The sequence below is a fragment of the Hyperolius riggenbachi genome, chromosome 4 (genome assembly GCF_040937935.1).
Source record: "Hyperolius riggenbachi isolate aHypRig1 chromosome 4, aHypRig1.pri, whole genome shotgun sequence".
Taxonomy (NCBI): Eukaryota; Metazoa; Chordata; class Amphibia; order Anura; family Hyperoliidae; genus Hyperolius; species Hyperolius riggenbachi.
The window spans coordinates 37471542-37496853 of record NC_090649.1 but is presented as its reverse complement, the minus strand read 5'-3'; the positions used below and the strand labels follow the sequence as shown (position 1 = coordinate 37496853).

At 44.7% G+C, this 25312-nt stretch overlaps 1 protein-coding gene across 5 annotated transcripts in view; it reads left to right on the top strand.

Annotated features, from left to right (window-relative positions):
• The window catches only part of LOC137571170 (fucolectin-4-like), a 200510-nt gene that overhangs the window by 117898 nt on the left and 57300 nt on the right, over positions 1–25312 (top strand). For all 5 annotated transcript variants that reach the window (XM_068279974.1, XM_068279973.1, XM_068279971.1 and 2 more), the window contains one exon: positions 20020–20061. In XM_068279974.1, coding sequence (XP_068136075.1) covers positions 20020–20061 — 42 coding nt within the window. The remainder of the gene's footprint in view (positions 1–20019; positions 20062–25312) is intronic.

Here is a 25312-nt window from a genome sequence, read left to right as displayed (position 1 = left end):
GCCGGCGGAGCAGGTAATGTATGCGGGGGAAGCGGCAGCAGCACCACCACCACCACAGATTGTGAACGGTTTCAGGCTGAAATCAGTTCACAATCTGTTTGCAGTAAAGGTGGCCATACGATCCCTCTCTGATCAGATTCAATCAGATACGGATCTGTCTGTTGGTCGAATCTGATGCCAAATCGACCAGTGTATGGCTACCTTTAGTGTTGTTTCAAAGTGTCTGAGAACCAAAATTTACCAAAATTCACCAGAAATTGTCCAGATTTCTCAAGCCACAACACTAACAACTTACACCCAAGGTAGGAATAATGAATGCTTTTAAACAGCATCTAAACTCCCAGCATGTTTAACCTTCTCTCTTCCTTGTACCCTCCCCATGTAGCACACACCATACTCCTCTCACCCTCCCTGCTCTCCTCACCTTTCTTAGCCTCTCATGAACTTCTTTATGTCCTAAGAACTCTTTCTCCCTTCCTCCCCTTCCTCCCCCCCCCCCCCCCCGCAGCATCTCAAAACATTCACAGGCAACATTTAAATCCCACTCTCATCTGCTGACACTGTCCCTTCTCCTCCTACTTGCAGCTAGTGATATATCACCTAACCCTGGGCCACAGTCTCTCCACAGTCAAGCCTCCCCTCCCCACCTGCCTCACTCACCTCACAGCTCTCCTCCTACATCTAACCTAATTCACATATCTCCCCCTCCCATAGCAGGTGCCGTATGGAATGCCTGCTCTGTTTGTAATAAACTGGAACTTTTTTATCTCCCACAGCCTCACCTTTTTTGATATTATTGAAACATGGTTACTCCCCTCAGACACGGTCTCACCTGCTGCACTGTTATATGGGGGCCTACAGTTCAGCCACACAACCTGACCTGGTAACAAACATGGTGGCGGTATAGGCATCATTCTTTCTCAAAACTGTTCATTTGGGGGCATGGCCAAGATGGCGATGGTGTAAGACGCGCTGCAGCTGAGCTCTGGGTAGACTGTCCTGCACTCCTAGCTTTACCACAGAGCCTCCATTGTGCTGTGAATAGATGCCTTAAACCCTACTGAGTCTTCTGCTGCCATGTCTCACCAGAATAAAGGTCCTGTTGCCACCGAGTCCAACGAGAAGTATATGGGGGTCGAGCCGGCTGGCCTCCGGCAATGTGGCCGAATGCTGCAATGCTTGAAAGGACCGTAAGAGACGACTCCCTGTCCCCTCCATGTGACATACCTTCCACCGATACCAGTGATGCAGCGCACATCCTGATGAACTTTGCAAGTGGGTGGGTGCAATGCATCAATGGGCGGGTGCAAAACCCGAGGCCAATGAGCGCATCCGAGCAGCAGCGGCTGTGACAGTACGCATGGTGTTTTCCCCTCTAAGGCAAACGCGGACCGGGTAGAGTGGACTTGCCGACCACTGAAGGCTGCCGGTGATTAGACGGTGAATCCGCTTTTCGTGGAGGGCCTGTGTAATGAAGTCTGGAGACACTGGATGACATACAGGAAGATAAACGTATGGCGAGACCTTAATATGCTGGCAAGAAATATTGTCATATGCTTGCAAGCTGAAGATTAGCACATACACTCTTTGCTGCATTTATCCTCTCCCCCCCCCCCCCCCTCTCTGAAGATATGGACTTAAATGGTACCGGTACCAGAAGGGGTGAATGAGTGTGATTGAGTGCAAGAGGTATATGTGCAATTGCGCTCTAGTTTGGCCAATTTTAATTGTTTTTAATTGGTTGTTGTGCCAATCCTTCAATAAAGTTAATTTTTTAATTTTGATACCTAAGAGAGACCTGGTGTATTTTGGTATTTTTAAAACCGGTGATGCAGGTAACCAGGCGGATGACTGTTCCCTGCAGGGAGACATTGCTTTGCATTCTACCGCTATGGCCGAAGTTCACTCCCCTCCATCTTGTGACGCAGCACAGAATTTTGTGCATCAGGCCTCTGACTCTCTCCTGGATGAAACTTTGCCTCTGGTCTCTGACACTGCCCTTTTGGGATACTATGGGTGATCCTGGGGACAATCCAGAACCTAACTTACACCCAAAGATATAAGCAGTCAGCTACTAGCTGACATAACTGAGTCCCGCACTGCAGTTACTACAAAAGTGGAGAAAGTTAAAATTGATGTTGGCCTGTTAAGACAAGATATGCGGAAGCTGAGAGAGCGTACGACTGAATTGGAAGTTAGGGTTTCTGAACTTGAGGACACAGTGATTCCTTTAACCTACGATATTCGCAATGTACAGCAGCAATCTACAGCTATCTATGTTAAATCTGATGACATGGAAAATCGTTTGCGCCGTAACAATTTGCACTTTGTCGGATTACCGGAAGGGATGGAGGGCACTCAACCAGAGGACTTTATTGAACAATGGCTGTTACAACAGTTTGGTGCTGAACACCTCTCTAAAGCATTTGCAGTGGAACGTGCTCACAGGGTCTCAGCTCATAGGCCCCAGCCTGGCAAGCCTCTCCGTTCTCTTCTAGCACGCATATCTTGAATAGCAGGGACAGAGACATTATCTTACATTTAGCACGTACCAAAGGTGATATCAAGGTCGATAATGTTAAGGTTATGATTTTCCCTGATTACTCTTCTGATTTAAAAAAGAAATGCGCCTCCTTTACTGATATCAAATGTCGGCTTAGAGATGCAAATGTTCCCTGCTCAATGCAATTTACAGCTAAGCTGCAAATTGTGGATGGCAATGAAATTATCTTTTTTACAGATCTGAAAGAAGCAATGGACTGGCTAGACACTAAGTCTAGACATGGTTAATACACCATCTTATCCCCCCATCTACAAGTTCAGTCACTGTATGTGCACTATTTGTCTACTGCTATCCTGCAATGTTCACTGGTTTATTAGACCCTTTCTATGCTATATCAGGTTGACAGAGGTGATCCTGGTTTTCTCCTGCATGTAATATCTGTGCACACATTTTCTATTGTATAATGTGGCTCTGTAGTACATACCCAGCAATTGGTCTATATTTAGTACTTGGTTCACTTAAAGCGGATCCAACATGAAAAACTAACTATAACAAGTAATTTGTCTATATATCTTATCTAAAGTTTAGATTCAAAAGTTTATGATTATTTATTCCTGTGATACAAAGACAGCAGCCATGTTTTGTTTGTTACATTACACACAGGCAAGCTGATAGCATCTCCAGCCCACAGCCCACAGCCTGTGACAAATTCAGTTCTCGTTGGTTGACTGAGCGTGGGGAGGTAGGTAAACAATTAGAAGACTTTTTTGTTACTGATACCAACCAGACTACTGTCATGGTTAGATGGGATGCTTTTAAGGCATATTCTAGAGGTACATTTAATATAGCTATTAAAAATATTAAGAAAGAAACTCTCCAGTTAGAATTAGAACTTGAAGCACGTTTACTGTCGTCTGGGCAGCAATACACTCAAAATCCCAATGAGTCCTCTAAACGTGATTGGTTGTCCAACTTTAAAGCCTATAACTCCATCCTAGTTGAAAAAGCTAAAAGATGTGAATTCTTTTTTAAACAATCCAATTTTGAAGTGGGAAATACGTCTGCTAAACTCCTTGCTCAAATGGCACACTCTGACAAGGGCCCTCAGACCTTTTTAGTGGTTAAAGATGAATATGGTACTATTTGCAAAGATATTCCGAGTATGTTGAACTGTTTTTGTGATTTTTATGTGCAACTATATACCTGCACTGACCGGGAGATTGATCTGTATTTAAGTGATATCAAGCTACCACAACTATCTCCCGATCAGCAGCAGATATTAGATAGGGATATTACCTTGGAGGAGGTGCAGGAGGCAGTAATATCCTTAGCTAATAATAAATCACCAGGCCCAGATGGTCTTCCAGTGGAAGTCTGTAAATGCTATGATGAAACACTGATCCTGGAACTATATGAAACTTTAAAGGCACTCCGAGCTCACCCTGAAAAGCAAAATAGTACTCACCCGGGGCTTTCTCCAGCCCAGCGCTGGTCGGGAGGTCCCACGACGGCGTCCTGGCTCCTCTCCTAGGCCCCGCTCCGGATTGGCTGACCGGCGGCCGCCCGGTGACACTCGGCCGAGTGTCGGGCTGCTTCTTCCTGGTATGACACGGCTGACGTCACGACGCCGGCCGCCCCGCGTCATCACGGCGGCCGGCGTGAAAGTATTGCGCATGCGCGCTTTAATTTCCAGTGGACGTGCACAGCAGGTTTTAACAATGACACATGGAAAGACTTTACACCTCTCATACTGTCTGGAAGAGTCACCCTGTATGCTACCTCATTCATTTTTTCAGCAATGGGGTATGGACTAATATATCTAGGCCCCAATTTAGCTGAAGGTTGCCTCAAAGCAATATGACGGGTGGATACCCAAACCATATCTCCAGGAGCAAAAACCCATTCTGGAGATCTCTTTTTGTCAGCGTGCCTTTTTTGAACTTCAGAAGCTTTCTCCAAATTGACTTTTACCATGGCCCAAATTCTCTTTAAAGACTCCTGCCAACCCTCCAAAGCAGGAAATGGAGAATGGCTCACAGGCAATAGAGAGAATTTAGGTGATCTCCCTGTAACTACCTGAAATGGTGAAAAGCCTGAGGATGAGTTTCTAAGATTGTTGTGCACAAATTCTGCGAAGGGAAGGAACTTAACCCAGTCATGCTGAGCATCAGGGGCATAGCATCTTAGAAACTGTTCAAGGGACTGATTCATCCTTTCTGTTTCCATTCGTCTGAGGGTGGTAGCCCGAGGAAAAGGACAAGGTCATCCCTAATGACTGACAAAAAGCTCGCCAAAATTTAGAAACAAACTGTACTCCCCTGTCCGAAACCACATTCACTGGTATCCCATGCAGCCGAAAAATATGAGTGACAAATAAATCAGCAAGTTCCTGGGCAGAGGGGAGTTTTTTCAAGGGCACAAAATGAACCATTTTGCTAAAACGGTCCACTACTACCCAAATAACTGTCTTTCCTTCAGAACTGGGGAGTTCTCCCACAAAGTCCATAGAGATGTGAGTCCACGGTTCAGTTGGTACCGGTAATGGTTGTAGCATCCCTGCTGGGGCTTGTCTGGAGGTTTTGCTCCGAGCACAAACCGAACAAGAAATCACAAACTCCTTACAATCAATTTTGAGTGATGGCCACCATACGCATCGGGACAACAGTTCCTGAGTTCTGGTTATGCCCGGGTGCCCCATGTTTTTATGACTGTGAAATAACTGCAAAATCTTAAGACGCAAATGAAGTGGTACAAACAGGAGATTATCAGGTTTCCCCTCTGGAGCGTCTTGTTGATAAGGCTCCAGGGTGGTAATCAGATCCTCCTGAGTTTCTGTAGCTGCCACCACTATATGCTCAGGTAAAATCTTTACAGGTGTTGCGGGTTGTACTGTCTCAGGATCAAAGCATCATGACAAAGCGTCTGCTTTGACGTTTTTATGACCCGGCTTATAGGTTATTATGAATTTGAAGCGAGAGAAAAAGAGTGCCCACCTAGCTTGTCTCGGGTTGAGCCTCTTAGCCCCTTCAATGTACTCCAACTTCTTATGGTCAGTATAAACCATAATCACATGTTCTGCCCCCTTCAACCAATGATGCCACTCTTCAAATGCCATTTGAATTGCCAATAACTCTCTGTTTCCAATATCATAATTTTTCTCTGCTGGAGAAAACTTATGAGAAAAAAATGTGCAGGGATCGTCCCTGAATGCCTAAATGTTGAGACAGTACTGCCCCTACATCAATCTCAGAGGCTTCTACCTCCACCATGAAAGGACGGGTCACATCCACATGTCTGAGAATTGGAGCAGAACAAAACAATGTTTTCAACTGTGAAAATGCAGCACAAGCCTCCTCAGTCCAGTTGCAAACATCTGCTCCTTTCTTTGTCAGATTAATGGGGGGCACTACCTCTGAAGAGAACCCTTTAATGAATTTTCTATAATAGTTTGCAAACCCCAAAAATCTTTGAAGTGCCTTAAACCCGGAGGGCTGAGGCCACTCCAACACAGCAGAGACTTTTTCAGGGTCCATTATCAGACCGGTATTGGAAATAATGTAATGCAGGAAAGGAACTTCAGATACCTCAAACAGGCATTTTTCAATCTTTGCATATAAACAATTTTGTCTTAACTTATTCAGAACAAACTTTACTTGCTCCCTGTGTTCCTCCAGATTTTTAGAAAATATCAAAATGTCGTCCAAATAAACGTCTACAAACTGTCCCAGTACCTCTCTGAATATTTCATTCACCAATTCTTGAAACACAGCAGGGGCATTGCACAACCCAAAGGGCATAACCAAGTATTCGTAATGCCCATCGGGTGTGTTGAAGGCGGTTTTCCACTCGTCTCCCTGTCTGATACGTATCAAATTGTATGCCCCTCTAAGGTCCAGTTTGGAAAACAGTTGAGCCCCAGAAACTTGAGAAGACAGATCATCAATTGGTGGTAGTGGGTAGTGTTGGGCGAACAGTGTTCGCCACTGTTCGGGTTCTGCAGAACATCACCCAGTTCGGGTGATGTTCGAGTTCGGCCGAACACCTAATGGTGTTCGGCCAAACTGTTCGGGTTCGCCCGAACTGCTCAATGGCCGGCCGAACAGGGCCCCTGTTCGGCCGAACAGGACCCTGTTCGGCCGAATACGGCCGCCCTATGGGGTTGCAGGCATAAGGGGGGAGCATGCCCCGATCGCGGGGGGGTCGGAAATTCCCCCCCACCCCCTCCGCTAGCGCTCCCCCCTCTGCCCGCTTCCCCATAAAAAAAGTTTAATGCAAGTTAAATAGTACCGGTGGCTGGCAGTGGAGTGAGGAGGAGGAGTCCGAGTAGGAGAGTGACGCGTTGAGGCCGGGCAGCGGGCGGTTCAGCGGTAGTACCCTTGTGGTACTTCCGCCCTTTCTCTGACCTCACGTCCTCTACGTGATGACGCATACGAGGGTACGCGTGACGCGTACCCTTGTATGCAGAGGACGTGAGGTCAGAGAAAGGGCAGAAGTACCACAAGGGTACTACCGCTGAACCGCCCGCTGCCCGGCCTCAACGCGTCACTCTCCTACTCAGACTCCTCCTCCTCACTCCACTGCCAGCCACCGGTACTATTTAACTTGCATTAAACTTTTTTTATGGGGAAGCGGGCAGAGGAGGGAGCGCTAGCGGAGGGGGTCGGGGGAATTTCCGACCCCCCCCCCCCCCGCGATCGGGGCATGCTCCCCCCTTATGCCTGCGACCCCATAGGGACCCCAAAATGGGCATGTTCGGTGGTCCCATTGAATTCCATTGAGTTCGGGGCTCGGGCCGAACATGCCGAACATCTGGCCCATGTTCGGCCTGTTCGGCCCGAACCCGAACATCCAGGTGTTCGCCCAACACTAGTAGTGGGTAGCGGTTTGGAATAGTTATTTTGTTCAAAGCTCTATAGTCGATACACGGATAGAGTCTTTCTTTTGAACAAAAAATAAACCTGCCCCAGCTGGTGATTTAGAGGGGCGAAATAAACCTTTCTCAAGGTTTTCTTTAATGTAATTTTTCATGGCCAACTGCTCTGGACCTGAGAGCTCGTACAAACCCCTGGGAGGTATGGTACCAGGCCTTAAATCTATAGGGCAGTCAAATTCTCTGTGAGGAGGAAGTTTGTCTGCAGAACGTGGGCAAAACACATCTGAGAACTCGATGTACTGGGGGGGGAACACCCTCCACATGGACTTCAGTAGAACACAGGGAAATTTTCTCTAAGCAATGTTCCTGACAGGCTGGGGACCAGGCCACTAATTGCCCTGTGTTCCAATCAATCTGAGGGGAATATTTTCGTAACCAAGGGAGCCCGAGCACAATAGTGGAGGTGGACATGCTCAGAGCATAAAATTGTATCTCTTCCCTATGCAGAACCTCCACTCGACAAGTGAGGGGAGGAGTCTGTGAGAGTGGTTGTTTGTTCTGCAAGGGGGAGTTATCAATTGCAGTTACATAAATGTGCTTTTTCATGGGGAGAACTGGAATATTCCATTTAGAAGCCAAGTTCAGATCCATGAAATTTGCAGCAGAGCCAGAATCAATAAAGGCCTGAGTACAGTACACCTGGTTTTCCCAGGTGATCGAACAGGGTACCAACATCTTATCATTCTTTGGAGGTAAAACAGGTTCTCCTAGGGTAGTACCTCCTACTACACCTAGGCGGAGAAGTTTTCCGGCTTCTTGCTACAATTTTGAACAAGATGACCCTTCTCCCCACAAGTCTTCTCAGTCTCAGAAGTCTAGAGCAGCCTAGTTGCATAGGCTCATCAGGACTAGACGTAACTGAGGGACTGAAGGAAACAGCCTTATGAGAGGCCCGAGATCTGCTTTGCTTATGGTACTGAATTCTTCGGTCGATCTTGATAGCCAAACTAATGGCTTCATCAAGAGTTTTCGGCTCAGGATGGCTGATCATGACATCAGCCACTGACTCGGATAATCCTGAGAGAAAACAATCCAGAAGTGCAAAATGTTCCCACCGGGAAGCTACTGCCCACTTTCTGAACTCAGAAGCGTAATTTTCTGCCAACCCATGACCTTGGTGGAGATTTTTTTATTTTCTCTCTGCAGTGGCCGCAATGTCAGGGTCATCATAAATGACTGCCATGGCTTTAAAGAATTCCTGCACGGATGATAAGGCTTCATGTTCGTCAGGAAGACTATAGGTCCAAGTCTGCGAGTCACCATGTAACAATGTCTTAATTAGGGTCACTCGCTGTATCTCTGTACCAGATGCAATGGGTCTCATTTCAAAATAGGACATACATGTGTTCCTAAAGTCTGATCTATCTCCTGAAAATTTCCCCCGGAAGAGCCATTTTGGGCTCAAGGACATGTGGGAGGCGTCAAGGAGGTAGGCCTCTGCAAAGTACGCACAGCATCAGACAGCAGATTTAATTGTGCCTGTTGGGAGTTAAGAGTGGTGGTTAACTGGTTTACTGCTGTAGTTAAGGCCTGAACCTGCTGGCATAAAGCCTCCATAATTGTAGTCTGTTGTTATGTAATGATCATTATAGCATAAACTAATCAATACTAACACTAGCAGCGCAAAAGTCAGTAATTTATTCAGAGTGTGATCACACGTAATTGGGTGCACAGTAGTTTTCAGGAACACCAGAAAGTGATAGTCCTAAAGATAGGGACTATCACTAGGCTGAGAGTGGTTGTACAGGCAGAGTCGGCAACAGATCAGATTGGCAGAGGTACAAAATCGTTAGGCAAAGGCGTAGTAGTTAAACAGGCAGAAAGTCGGCAACAGATCAGATTGGCAGAGGTACAGAATCGTAAGGCAGAGTCGTAGTAAGAATCAGGCAGAAAGTCGGCAACAGATCAGATTGGCAAAGGTACAGAATCGTAAAGCGAACGGATAGTCAGGAACAGGCAAAGAGCCAAAATAATAATCAATTACAATAATAATAATACTAATTCCTAGTCTAAGTGTGAAGTCCCCGGGATCCTGCCGGATCTTAGCACACACGGATCTGACTAAGGTCTGAGTGGAGTGCTAGCACAGTGAAGTATTCGCAACAACAGACAACAAGCCACTGACAATTCCCAGCTTGAATACAGACAGGCAATTCTAAAAACCCACCCAGAATGTTCCACCAATTAGCTGCTTAGAACGGCAGCCAGATGTCAGCTGACCAGCCGGTCAGCTGACTCTTCTCCTTAGCCCATAAAGGTCCTGTCACTCTGCGCGTGCGTGCCGACCTCAACTGATGCGCACGCGAGGACACTGGAGCCGATGCGGCGAGATCCGCCATGACGTCAGACGTGGGACCAGTGGTCGCGCTGCTCTCCGCCGTTAAGGTAACTTCCTTAACAGGCTCTACTTAAAGTAACCAATGACCTGGCAACTGCTAAATCTAAAGGCCTCTACTCCATACTTATTCTCCTAGACCTCTCTTCAGCTTTCGACACAGTGGACCACCCTCTACTTCTCCAAATCCTCTCACCCATGGGCATTCAGGGTCTTGCTCTCTCCTGGCTTACTTTTTACCTCTCAGATAGGACCTTCAGAGTCGCCCATTCTGCCACCACCTCCTCTCCACGTCCCCTCACTGTTGGTGTCCCCCAAGGCTCAGTCCTCGGACCTCTCCTTTTCTCTATATACACATATGGTCTTTGTCAGTTCATCAGTTCCTTTGGCTTCCACTATCACCTAAATTCTGATGATACCCAGATCTACATTTCAGCACCTAACCTGGACACCTTAACAGCTGAATGCCTCAACGCAATTGCCTCCTTCATGTCATTCCACTTTCTAAAATTCAATATGGATAAAACTGAAATGGTAATCTTCCCACCTCACAATTCAATGCCCCTGTCTGCCATCAGTATTTCTGTTGATGGCACTTCCATAACACCTGTCCCCCAGGCTTGCTGCCTAGGTGTAATATTGGACTCCAGTCTCTCTTTCAAACCACACATTGTCAAACTATCCTCCTTTTGACACCCTTACCTAAAAATAACTCCCACATCTGCCCTTTTCTTATACAGACACTACAAAACTTCTGGTGCATGCCCTGACTATTTCACGATTAGACTATTGCAACTCTCTGCCCTGTGGCCTCCCTGCCAACCGTTTAGCCCCATTACAGTCCATCATGAGCTCTGCTGCATGACTTATCCACCTCTCCTCCTGCTTCTCCAGCCCAATCCCCCCTCTGTCAGTCCCTTCACTGGCTGCCAATTACATATAGGATACAATTTAAAATCTAAAATCTTGCCTACAAAGCTTTCCACAACCTAGCTCCTTCCTATCTTAATCAATTTATTTCCAGATACCATCCTACACGCAATCTCCGCTCTGCTATTGATATCTTTCTGTCTTCTTCCCTGATCACCTCTTCCCACACCCACTTACAAGACTTTTCTCGATCCTCTCCCCTCCTCTGGAACACTCTCCCTCAACATATCCGCCACTCATCCACACTTACTATGTTAGTCACAAACTGAAAAAACTCACCTCTTCAGGCAAGCATACTCCCCTACTTAGGATCCTGCCTACTAACCACCATCTCTACCACTCAACACACAGCTTCCCTTTACCTACTGTCCTATACCTGAAATGTTTAGACTGTAAGGCCTTTTGGCCAGGACTCTCTTTCCCTTTTGTATCACAATGCTGTGTAATGGGTGTACATACCTCGGCTCCCACCTCTGAGTAAAATATGTAGTTAATTTGTTCACTGCTTTAGCTGTTATACCGTCTTGTCTTGTATCAACTGTTGTATTGTTTACCATGTATTGTTACCCTTTTTGCTATTGTACAGCACCACGGAAGATGCTGGCATTATATAAATCAATAAAATAATAATAATAATAATAATAATAATAATAATAATAATAATAATCAGTGCAGTAGGCAAAATATATGAAGAAGATCTCTCCATGTAGGCCACATATCCAGACCGTATCATCTATGGTCATATGAGCTTTCTAGTAACTGTGCAGAGGTCCTGTGTCAGAAGGTCATGATCTTATAGCCCTGTTCTTGGATGCCTATGTTTAATGAAACTTTGTGTGTCACAATGGGAATCTTGTTCTAGGCTAGTGAAGAGCTTAACCTGTTAATTAAAATTACAAAATTTTGCATCCATTTTTGCAATTGAATTTAAAGTGTCCTTTGGTTATAAGTCCAAGAATGTTGGTAGAAAGTCCTTTATTTATAATCAAAGTTAAAAGCTCAGGTGCATTAAGGCTAGCAAATCTTTGATGTTATGAATTGGCATTGAAGGACCCTTGACAGCCTTTGTGTCTAGGCATCAAATCCTCTATTTGCTACGGGTGGGGAATGTATTGCGAGATGATTCCACCTCTAGCAACCTGACCTTGCCTCAGGAAGAGAGTTTTGGCATTTAATTTCTGTTATGCCATAACTCTAGGGATATGTAGCAGATTATATAATGAACAACTGTTTAGGCTCTGTCATAATTTTCTGAAATCTTGGATACCAATCATGCCTGGTTAACCAGATTCCCTGTCTAAGGGATTTTTATCTCAGGCCGTGGACCAGCTACAAGAATCATTAACCTCTTCAAAGGTGTATCAACCTTTGTGTGTTATTCACTGAGAGCTGCAGTTTGCCGCAGCCATGCTACTTTAAAATATTTCTCAAATGACATCACAATACGGAATTAAATATAGTAAGGGTGAATTAAAGGACATGATTTATAGTATTTTTCTCTAGGCCTTTGCACACACTTATTACTGTTTTCTGGATCCAAACATTGTTTCCTCTTATGCAGTGGATTTGATATACTGCGCAATGAAGTTTTAATATGTTTTATTACAAAAAAGCCATATTTTACAACCTGATGATGGGTGTGGATCACTGATGTGCGGAGTGAAACATACAGTTTGAGCGAGACCACCATCTAAGAAAGAGGTGGTTTGTATCTGGTGAGCCTCCCAGTTTATGAGGTAGTGGGAACACAGTATTGGACAGAAGTTTGGTGAAGCATGAAAGACATGTGAGTGAGGTAGTATTGGGTAAAATAGTTTTGCCACTTTATGAGCCAATTTCTCTCCATCTAGCGAGTTCATAGATGATTTTATTTTTTGTCACAAGATAGTGAAAAATGACTTTTTGTGAAAAAAAACAATAAAAATCAATTTCCGCTAACTTTTGACAAAAAATAAAATCTTCTATGAACTCGTCATACACCTAACAGAATACCTTGGGGTGTCTTTTTTCTAAAATGGGGTCACTTGTGGGGTTCCTATACCGCCCTGGCATTTTACGGGCCCAAAACCGTGAGTAGTCTGGAAACCAAATGTCTCAAAATGACTGTTCAGGGGTATAAGCATCTGCAAATTTTGATGACAGGTGGTCTATGAGGGGGCGAATTTTGTGGAACCGGTCATAAGCAGTATGGCCTTTTAGATGACAGGTTGTATTGGGCCTGATCTGATGGATAGGAGTGCTAGGGGGGTGACAGGAGGTGATTGATGCGTGTCTCAGGGGGTGGTTAGAGGGGAAAATAGATGCAATCAATGCACTGGGGAGGTGATCGGAAGGGGGTCTGAGGGGGATCTGAGGGTTTGGCTGAGTGATCAGGAGCCCACACGGGGCAAATTAGGGCCTGATCTGATGGGTAGGTGTGCTAGGGGGTGACAGGAGGTGATTGATGGGTGTCTCAAGGTGTGATTAGAGGGGGGAATAGATGCAAGCAATGCACTGGCGAGGTGATCAGGGCTGGGGTCTGAGGGCGTTCTGACGGTGTGGGCGGGTGATTGAGTGCCCTAGGGGCAGATAGGGGTCTAATCTGATGGGTAGCAGTGACAGGGGGTGATTGATGGGTAATTAGTGGGTGTTTAGGGTAGAGAACAGATGTAAACAATGCACTTGGGAGGTGATCTGATGTCGGATCTGCGGGCGATCTATTGGTGTGGGTGGGTGATCAGATTGCCCGCAAGGGGCAGGTTAGGGGCTGATTGTTGGGTGGCAGTGACAGGGGGTGATTGATGGGTGGCAGTGACAGGGGGTGATTGATGGGTGATTGACAGGTGATCAGTGGGTTATTACAGGGAAGAACAGATGTAAATATTGCACTGGCGAATTGATAAGGGGGGGGGGGGGGTCTGAGGGCAATCTGAGCGTGTAGGCGGGTGATTGGGTGCCCGCAAGGGGCAGATTAGGGTCTGATCTGATGGGTAACAGTGACAGGTGGTGATAGGGGGTGATTGACGGGTGATTGATGAGTAATTAGTGGGTGTTTAGAGGAGAGAACAGATGTAAACACTGCACTTGGGATGTGATCTGGTGTCGGATCTGCTGGCGATCTATTGGTGTGGGTGGGTGATCAGATTGCCTGCAAGGGGCAGGTTAGGGGCTGATTGATGGGTGGCAGTGACAGGGGGTGATTGATGGGTGATTGATGGGTGATTGACTGGTGATCAGGGGGATAGATGCATACAGTACACAGGGGGGGGGGGTCTGGGGGGTCTGGGGAGAATCTGAGGGGTGGGGGGTGATCAGGAGGGAGCAGGGGGCAGTTTAGGGCATAAAAAAAATAACGTTTACAGATAGTGACAGGGAGTGATTGATGGGTGATTAGGGGGGTGATTGGGTGCAAACAGTGGTCTGGGGGGTGGGCAGGGGGGGGGGGGTCTTAGGGGTGCTGTGGGCGATCAGGGGGCAGGGGGGGGGGAATCAATGTGCTTGGGTGTAGACTAGGGTGGCTGCAGCCTGCCCTGGTGGTCCCTCGGACACTGGGACCACCAGGGCAGGAGGCAGCCTGTATAATACACTTTGTATACATTACAAAGTGTATTATACACTTTGTATGCGGCGATCCGGGTGCTAGTAACCCGCTGGCACTTCCGAACGGCCGTCGGGTTACAGCGCGAGGTGGGCGGAGCCAGTCCCCGGCGGAGGATCGCGTCACGAATGACGCAATCGCTCCGCCCATGCCCGTACAAGGACCGCCGCCAATTGTACATGCGGCGGTCCTTGCGGGATCCACTTCCCGGCCGCCATTTGTACACGCGGCGGTCGGTAAGTGGTTAAGCTTTGCTATCAGTATTTACGTAGCCACCAGTTTTCTGTGTGGCCCTTTAAGGTGGGTTTTCGCTGGCTATGCGAACTTCCCCAGTCCTTGGTAGGTTTCCTGAGGCGGAGTTTGTTTGGGTTGCCATGGTGAGTCACCAGTGCTGCCGTTTCGGCATCTCTTCTGTTTGTATGTAAGCTGAGCGAGGGGCGGATACATGACTTGCGGGGAGGGGGGGGCACAAAACGGATGGGGAGGAGCTAGATCTAGGCAACCAGCACCCCATTCAGATTGGTATAATTCACACAGAGCACAAAGGGAATTTAGACCCCTAAAACCAAACAGACATCCACCAAGGGGAGGAGCATATGGTGGTGGTAATGGTCAAGTACCTGCTTATACACCGGGGCCAGTGAGAGGAAATGGACAGATACTCCTATATAGTAGATATGAACCCTTTAATTTATCAGATGATTGTTTTTAAGAGCTACAGAGGAGGGATGGGTGGGATGCAGTTTACCCGGGGAGGTAGAATAAAAAGAAGAATAGCAGAATAAAAAGAAGAAGAATAGGAGAGGAAACAGAGGAGAATATTGAGAAAAAAAAGAAAAAAGAGTGAAAGGGATATTTGACATTAGCGGGGTAGATTTGACCAAGGATCAATTAAATCTGCTTGATAGGGGCCTTAATTTTGCCCCCCCTCCTTCCCAAAAGGTTTAAACAAATTTGAGACTTATCTTGATGTAAATAAATATGTACGAAGACTAAATATGAAAAAATAATTTTTGAACAAGCCAGGCCCTTTTGGGAATGTAGGTACTGCAAGGATACGGACAAAAATGGTTTCTTATTGGCAAGCAGTTGCCATCCAAAACCACTCATTAATGGGCTGCCCAAAAGTCAGTATATTCGATTGAGATGCATTACATCTAACGATACGCTTTATTGGAAGCAGGCGAAACTCCTCATTCGAGATTTCATCAAGCAAGGGTATAGTCAAAGGAGGTGTGAGGAATTAGCAGTGGAGGTTGGTGAAATGAATAGAGAGGCACTAAGAACTTATGGTGTACATGAAGATGAGAGTGACACCAATGTAAATTGTATCACTACTTTTTGCAGAGAGTCCACAATATTATGGGACACTGTTTTGCAGTTTTGGCTGTTGGTGGAGGTGGACCCCCAGCTTGCCCAGATCTGCCATGCACCACCAAGATTTGTATATCACTAGGGTAAGTCCATTAAGGATTATTTGGTTAGAGCGGATATCAGAAAACGAAGATCCCCCGTCAAAAATTTTTGGGCACTCAGAGGAAGGGGACTTTCCCTTGCTTGAGCTGCCAGCATGGTAACGGGATTATAAAAGGGCCCAATGTACAGAGCTCTAGATCGGTGAGACCAATACCGATAAGACATATTGCGACGTGTGATTCTAAGGGAGTCGTTTTGTTGCATCAAGTGCCCTTGTGGTCTGACCTATGTAAGCCAGACCTCGAGGGACATCAAAACTAGGCTCAATGAGCACAAAAGCAATATACGTAATCCCGATTCCTTGAAAAAGAGAGAAGAGAAAGAGGGTAAAAAGAGGGAATATCCCCTTGCAAGGCATTTCATAGAGTGTGGTCACTCTGTGAGTCAATTACAGTGGCAGGTGCTGGAGGTGGTTCAGCACCATGAAGGCATGGAATTTCGCAATGCCTTGCTCAGACGTGAGGCATGGTGGATGGTGGATTGACAGGTTGGGCACATTATCCCCCAACGGCCTGAACAAAGATTTTAGTTTCAAGTGCTTGCTATAATGATAGTAGCTTGTCCTGAGTACAGATAGGGTTAACACATTGCAAGATATAGGTGCCCGCCCCCAATTAGTTGGTGTGGGTGTGTATAGATTGTTCTATATGAGTAGGTTTTGGTGTTCAGACTAGTGAGCACTTGAAACTGGGCAGACAGCCCGAAAGTTGCGCTTTTTTGTTGCTGTATAACCGCTGTAGAAAAGCAAATAAAAAAGCTGAAATTCATCACAGAAGGGTCGAGTCCAGATTGGATTGTATGTGTTTGGAATGTGGGAACAGCACAAATGGGGCTTGATTCACAAAGCGGTGCTAACTGTTAGCACGCCTGTGAAAACCCCCTTAGCACGTTTAAACAAGGTTTTCGCGCATAAAACTTTACGCGCGTACTGCACAGAGCGCACCGCGCGAAGTGCCCATTAAAGCCTATGGGACTTAGCGTGCGTAAAACTTTGCGCACATAAAACTTTACGCGCGCAAAGTTAGCACGCGATCTGGTTGAGAAATCTGGTGCTAACCTACTTAGCACCCTGGTTAGCGCGTCTAAAGACTTTACACGTGCTAAGTAGGTTAGCACCGCTTTGTGAATCAAGCCCATGGTGTATAAACAAACACATTTGAAAAACAAGTCAATTGGTGCATATAAGAGTACCTTGAAAAATATATCGCTCAATGGAGAAAAGGATGGTATCATTAACACACAGGAGTTCAAATACCTTCTCCCACTGTACCGAGAACCCCAGTTATATATTTTAAACCGAAGATCCACAAGGATATAGAAAATCCCCCAGGGTGACCCATAATTAGTGGGGTTGAATTATTGACGTAACGTGTAGGTAAGTACATAGATTTCTTTTTGCAGGTGAGAAAGCTTCCAGCACTATTGAAAGATATGAAGCACGTTTTACCAATTTTGGAAAATGTGGTGGTTAATCAAGACGATTGGCTGGTAATGGCCGATGTGTCGTCTTCATATCCTGTAATTCTGCACAGAAAAGGTATGCAAATAGTGGAGAAAGCGTTAGTTAGAGGTTCAGATTTGGATAGAAGACAAATTACATTCATTACGGAGTTATTAAAATTTTCATTAAAACATAATTACAGTATTTCTGGTATAATGTGGATTTCTTCCTACAAAAACAAGGCTGCGCTATTGGGGCTAAATATGCCCTCAGCATTGCTAATTTATACATGGGGAGATGGGAGAAATTCATGTTGAGCAAAGATAGAGGGAATAAGGTGATACTATGGACCAGATTTATACGGTAGATGATCTGATGTTCATCTGGAGGGGCCCAAACAATGAGCTGGAAGTTCTGTATAGAAATGAACCAGCTCTGGGAAGAAATTGAACTTACCTTTACAGTTAGACAGGAGAATATATAATTTTTGGATTTGGAGCTGTGGAAAGGAAACAACAGAATTGTAACAAAAACCTAATGCAAGCCCACCGACAGAAATGGGTACATTCCACTGTCTAGTTGCCTTCATAATAGATGGTAAAAAAATATCCCTAAGGTCAACTGGTATGAATTAGAAGAAATTGTACATTCCAGCAGGATTATGAGATACAAAGTAAGATATTAATTGAACGATTTGTCGAGAAGGGTTACAGTAGGATGGAAGTGGAAGACACCACTAGAATGGTGGGGAAGATGGATAGAGGGATGGATAGAATATGCATTATAATTTGGGTTCAGTAGTCAATATAAACAGATTGAAAAAGTGATTATTGAACATTGGAACATCATTAGAATGGATGGAGTGTTGGGTAAGTATTTACCAGATAAACCATCATTTGTGTATAGGAAGGCACCCAATTTAAAATCCAGGATGGTCACCAGTTTTATAGACCCCCCATATAGAATGAAAACTGATTTGTTGGGTCAAAAAGTGTTTTCTTCCTGCAGAAAGTGCAAGGGGTGTTGTGAAGCTTGTGGCGTAAAAGGGGATCATTGTGTGGCCCAGAATTTGGGCTACACACATAGAGTACAGCAGCATATAACATGTTTGTCTAATGGTGTGGTGTACATCCTCTGGTGCCCATGTGGCCTGGAGTATGTGGGCCGCACCACTAGGGTGCTTCACAAAACAATGAATGAACATGTTTATAACATTTCTAAGGCCCTGGAATCCCATAGTGTGTCCAGACAATTTAAAAAATGTGATGGCTGTGATCCAAGTCTGTTAAAGTTCATGGGGATTGAGAAGTGGATACAGAAATGGCGGGGATCAAGTAAGCAGAGAGATGTTTCACAAGCTGAGGGTAGATGGATTCACAAATTAATGACATTTGCACCCACAGGGCTTAATATTTAATCTGAGCTAAATTGTTTTATAATTAATGATTGAGGGGTATCAATTTGTGAGGGGAGGGGTCAATGGTTATGATACTGCATATAAGTAGTGAAAAAAATGATTGGGTGCCTCACTCAGAAGGTTAACAGTGTATATATGTTGGAGATGTACACGGTTATAGTTAGAGTATATGGATAATGACACAATGGATGTCTTAATGGTAAATGTGCACAAGAGGGCAGTATATATGGTAGTGTTAATAGGGTAGTATATAGCGTAATGTTATGGGAGATAGTAATCCATATTGAATGTATTAATAATTATGCTAAGCATTATTGGGTTGCATTAAGATGAATCATACTGTGCAGTTTTTATGCAGAGCTGCAGTTATTTAGGAATAAACTGGCATTGTAAATGGTATGTGACAGCGGTGAGGCTGAGGGCGGAGTTAGGGTCAGGAGGGATGTTACGTCATGTGTGGGAGAGTACAATTGCAGCTGGTGTACTGGCAACACTAGCCCCTGGTGAGTCTTGATGACGAAACGCATAGGGCAGAGCCAGTATGCCTGACGCAAGAGTGGTGGAACGTGGAAGGACCAGGCGGGTGTGGATAGCCGAGAACGCGGGATGCTGTGAATGGTATACAGAAACAAATACGCCAAGCCTAGAAGACTTACCGCTGTGATACACTATCTGTTCATCTTGATCTTGTAAGTTGCTGGAGTGCGCCAGAAGCGCAGTTGTAATTTTATTGTGGATTTGATATACTGCACAATGAAGTTTTAATATGTTTTTTAAAAAGGCCATATTTTACAACTTGATAATGAGATTGGTTTACTGATGTGCGGAGTGAAACATACAGTTTGAGTGAGACCCCCGCCTAAGAAAGAGGTGGTTTGTATCAGGCGAGCCTTCCAGTTTATGAGGTGGTGGGAACACAGTATCGCACTGTTTTGCACATACACGGAAGTTCGGTGAAGCATGAAAGACATTTGAGTGAAGCAGTATTACGCTATGTGAAGCTGTCTTTGCAGGTTGAATTCCTGGGAGCGCGCAGTGGATTGTTTTTACATATAAGGATATATTCAAGTGTATGGAACACAGCGCACTAACAGGACATTTATGTAACTGATTGTGGGTATTGGGTTTGTGCAATTTTATGGTAGTAATTGTCACAGGTGGCACAGCATAATATATATCTAGAATGTTTTATGATAGGCCTGTCTTCTGACTTTCTTATCTCAGTTCTCTGAACATGGGATTTAGGTATGTAGATCTGGCAAGCAGGTGGAAGTAGGGGGTTTATTGCCCCTCTGGACTGGGGAGGTTTTACAACTCTGCATAATTGGAAGTGTAAACACTTTCCTGACAACTTCTACAGATAAATGTTATTTTCTAAGAAAATTCTACTTCTGTTTTCTTCTCCAGTTAACAACCTCAGTGAGGAAATGTCACGTCTGAAGCCTGGGGGTAAGTAAAACCTCTGTGCCCATCTCACCACCTCTACATTTCAGCTATCATATTTAGAAAGAAAACCGGTATTGTCACACTTTACATGTAGCGGTTGTTAACCATTTCAGCCACCCAGACGTGAAGCTCACGTCCGGGCGGCTGCTCAGCTGCGCTCTCCCGCGATCGCGGGCGCGCCCCCGTGTCCCCGCTGTGTCCCCCGGTAGCCCTGGGATCAGTGAAAGGGAACATGGTTCCTGATCACCGATCCCTGTCCCCCGCAGAAAAACCGAAGCGCTCACCCGTGAGGTTTCGGCTCTTCTGCCCAGCAAAATTTCCGCATCCCCCTTGTACTTCTGCATAGTGAGAAGTACAAGGAGGGAAACCAAAAATGAAGGTGGCCATCTTGTGGCTAAATAGTAAAACTACATCAACACATTTTCTACATTAAAATGTACACATCTAACAACATTAAAAAATAACTGTTTATGTCCCACACCAAAATATTCCCCAAATAAAATTTTTAATGAAAACAAAAAAAAAAAATTACAGTAAAAAAAAAAAAGACATAAATAGTTACTTAAGGGTCTGAACTTTTTAAATATGCATTTGAAGGGGGTATACTACAAACATTTTTTAAATTATAAGCTTGTAAATAGTGATGGACGCAAAACGGAAACAATGCACCTTTATTTCCAAATAAAATATTGGAGCCATACATTGTGAGAGGGACAAAATTTAAATGGTGTAATAACCAAGACATACGGGCAAATAAAATACATAGGTTTTAATTATGGTAGCATGGATTATTTTAAAGATATAATGGCCGGAAACTGAGAAATAATGATTTTTTCCCATTTTTTTCTTATTAATCCTGTTAAAATGCATTTACGGTAAAGTGGCTCTCAGCAAAATGTACCACCCACAGAAAGCCCATTTAGTGGCGAAAAAACAAGATATAGATCAATAAATTGTGATAAGAAGTGATAAAGTTACTAGTGAATTAATGGGAGGTGAAAATTGCCCTGATGCATAAGGTGAAAAATCCCCGCGGGCTGAAATCGTTAAGTTCTCTTTTCTTCTTCACATTAAATGTTTATTCAGGGTGCTTTCACACTTTCACACTGCGGTGATCCCATGGCACGCCAGCCTGCGATGAGATCACTGCACTGCAGACTGTGCCGACAGGGTAATGTGCATAGGCCTTCCCTCCTTTCACCTCCTGGAGAGAAAGTATATACCAGGTAGACAAGCACCCAATGGGGACAGACGTGTGCTTAAGTGGAAAGACTCAAATGAGTCAAACAAAAGTATGTCACTGGGATTCCCATCAGTCTGTGCAGGTGTGCTGTGCTGCACTGTGCTCCATCGTTCATACTTACTGAATAGCCATTAGTGCTGCTCGGATACCCCTTTTCACTATCTGGATTGAATTTGGATCCGGATACCAAGATATGCGATCCGAATCAGTTATCAGAGTTTGAAATTTTGGAATCCGAATCAGATATCTGAACCCAGTATCCCAGATATCCACCCGGATTTGGATATCCGGGTAGAAAACCGGAAGTGGGCTTTAAATTGCCTTTAACCACTTGCCGACCGCACACTCATACCGTGCGGCGGCAAAGTGGTAGCTGGAGGACCAGTGACGCACATCTGCGTCGCCAGGTGCCTCCCTAATTAATCAGGAAAGGCCGCTCGCGCGAGCGGCCTATTCCTGTTAGATCACGGAGCGGGTATCCGTGAATAGCCTGCGAGCCACTGATTGCGGCTCGCAGACTAAATGTAAACGCAGGAGACGTTTGTCTCCTTTGTTTACATTGAACGGCGCTGCTGCCACAGCAGCGCCGTAAGGCAGATCGGCGATCCCCGGCCAATCAGTGGCCGGGCATCGCCGCCATGTGACAGAGGACAGCCTGTCACTGGCTGCACAGGACGGATAGTGTCCTGTGCAGCCACGATCGCCGGGGGGGCCAGGTAGGAGAGGGAGGGGGAGGATTTTGCCGCTGAGGGGGGCTTTGAGGTGCCCCCCCCGCAACATGCCTGCAGGCAGGAGCGATCAGACCCCCCCTGCACATCATCCCCATAGGGGGGGGGGAAAGGGGGGCGATCTGATCGCTCTGCCTGCAACTTGATCTGTGCTGGGGGCTGCAGAGCCCACCCAGCACAGATCATAAAAAACAGCGCTGGTCCTTAAGGGGAGGGGGGGGGGGGGGTAAAGGCTAGGTCATCAAGTGGTTAAAATGTTTTTTAGTCTCTCTCTTTCTCTCTCTATCTAAACAATCCCCCACCCCCTATAAAAATGCTAGTGATGTGGCCATATTGGACACATCGCTCGGTTGCTGTTTGACAGAGAAGACACAGGGAGCACTGCTGAGATAGGGAAAGCTGTGGTGCTGTCCCTTTAAATGTGTCAGGAGGCTCTACCTGCAGATACTTCTAAGACAGGTGCTCTTTGTCAAAGTGCACTTAGCGGTCATGCTTGCATAGAGAGTTGGTTTTGGCCCTTGCAATTTCTGATAATACAAATGCCACTGTAAGTGCTGTCCCTATAAATGTTTAGGGAGGCTGTACCTGCAGACACTTCTAAGACAGGTGCTCTTTGTCAAAATGCACTTAGCGGCCATGCTTGCAGAGACGCTTGATTTTAGGCATTGCAATTTGTGATAATGCAAATGCCACTGCAAGAGCGGTCACTTTGAATGTATCAGGAGGCTTTACCTGCACACAATTGTAAGACAGGTGCTCTTTGTCAAAGTGCACTTAGCGGTCATGATTGCAGAGACACTTGGTTTTGGGCCTTGCTTTTTCTGATAATGCAAACAACCCTGCACATGCTGTCCCTTTAATTGTGTCAGGAGGCTCTACCTGCAGACACTTCTAAGACAGGTGCTCTTTGTCAAAGTGCACTTAGCGGTCATGCTTGCAGAGAGAGTTGGTTTTGGGCTTTGCAATTTCTAATAATGCAAAAGACATTGAAGGCATTGGCAGAAGTCATTCAAGATATTTAAAGAAGTACAGTTTTCGCGAATGATGCAATTTTCGTGTTAAACGCGAAAATAATAGAAATTTCGTGTCTACATGTAATTACGCGAAATTTCACGTAATCTGTCTTTATTATGTTAACGTACTTATGGTCATAATCGTAATTTCGGTAATTACGTGAAATTTCGCAAAATCGTAATTAGGTCATTACGCTCATGACTATGTAACAGAGGTTGTCTATGCTTAGAACAGTTATATTTAAATCATGAATCATACAGCATGTTAGAATAGGCATTACTTAGATTGTATAAAGTTAATCCAAGCTAAAAACAGGTGAAAGGCTGTATGAAATGTGTGGAGGTCTAAATGTTGTATATGAACAAGCATCAGGTGGTGGTTAATTTATACAAATGGGTTTTTCAACCATCTTTCCCAAATAAGGGAGAATTTATTGGGGCATTTCCTGTGTTTATACACCAATTTTTTGTAGGGGAGAGAGTTTTTAATTCTTAGTTTCCAGTCTGTAATCTTAGGACTAGGGATGACCCTGCCTAAGAGAACTCATGGAGAAGCATGTGATCAGTTTAGTCAGCTGATAGATTTATAAGGTTCTGAGTTGATGTGATGACTTCCTGGTTTAACACATGATCATGACCAGCAAATCAGAGCCTTACAATTATATCAGCTGATCAAACTGATCACATGCTTCTCCATAAGTTCTCCTAGACAGGGACATCCCTACTTAGGACATGTATGTGACATCCATATAAAGGCAATGCATTGCTTGACTGTGAATAAAGTTTCTATTAAAAATGTTTTGTCAAATGTATTCATGTCAGGGTTAACAATATTGAGAACATATGGTTTAATGTCCAGGGTGGCAGGAGAACCAATGCGATCATGTAGAAAGTCAACTACTTGTTTCCAGAATGCAGCTATGGGGGGACATTCCCATAACATATGTAGGAATGAAGGTTTTTTAGTGTTACATTTAGGGCAGTTGGATTAAGCATTCAGGGAATATTTAGCTACTTGAGATGGTAACAAATGGCACTGGTGTATAATATATAGTTGAGTCCGTTTGTCACGTATACATGGCGAGATAGACTTGGAGGTAAGTAGGCACTCTTCCCACTCCTCCTTGAGCAGAAGCAATTACTGTTTGGGATTGTTGTTGTAACAGTTGGGAGTATAAGGTACAAACTTGGTGTTTAATGGGACCATCGTTAATATTTTCTAGAATTAATGAAGTGCCCGTCAGGAGGAATCCCATGGGGAATTAGGCTTTGAGAGCATGGGGCAATTGTAGATACATAAATTCAAGTATATTTGACAGCAAATATAAATTTTTTAGGGAAAAAAAAGGAATAAGATGAGAGCCTTTTATAATCTGACCCAAGTAGTTTATTCCTTTATCCGCCCATAATTTAGTGTTTTGTAGTTTAGTTAGTTCTGGCAAGAGGGGGTTATCCCATAATGGAGTGAAGTGTTCCCAGTCTGTTGAGGGAAGAATTTTGAATGCTTTGGACCATATTCCAGTCGCCTGGACTAAAATGGTGTTGTTAGCATTTTGTTGGCAGAGGTTACCTTTTAAAAGACCGAAGGGAACATTACAGTTTTTGTTTGTAGTTTTGAAACCCAAAATTTCAGGGGCATAAGGAGATGGATCAATAAACCAGTTGGACATATGTTCCAGTTGTGAGGCTATATAATATAGTAGTGGGATTGGAAGGGCTGAGCCACCTGCCTCTGAAGGGCATTGAAGGATAGTGTGTTCAAGTTTAGCACAAGTTTTTCCCCATACTATAGAAAGTAGAAACAAGGTGAGTTTTTTGAAGAATGGCATAGGGATATACATGGGGGAGTTGTGTAAAATATAAAGAACTTTTGGGAGTAAAACCATTTTTATTAAGTTTACTCGGCCAACTACTGAGAGAGGTAATTTGATCCAGGTGACCAGTTTCTCTTGTGCTAGAGTTAGAAGAGGGGCTAATTATCTTGGTAGTAGAGGGCTGGTTTTGCTTGCATGGTAACTCCCAAGTATTTAAATGATGTTGTAATTTGTAGAGGGCAGGGGAGTGGGGTAAGAGAAACTGTGGGGTCATCTATACCCAGAATTGCTGACTTACTCCAATTAATTGAGACACCGGAGCATAAACCAATTTCTGTTATTATGATGTCAAATGCTGCTTTTAAGAAAGAGTGAGGGTCAGCTAAGTATAAAATAGTATCGTCTGCATATTGACTAATTTTCTCTTCAATTGTACCTATACAAAGACCATTAATA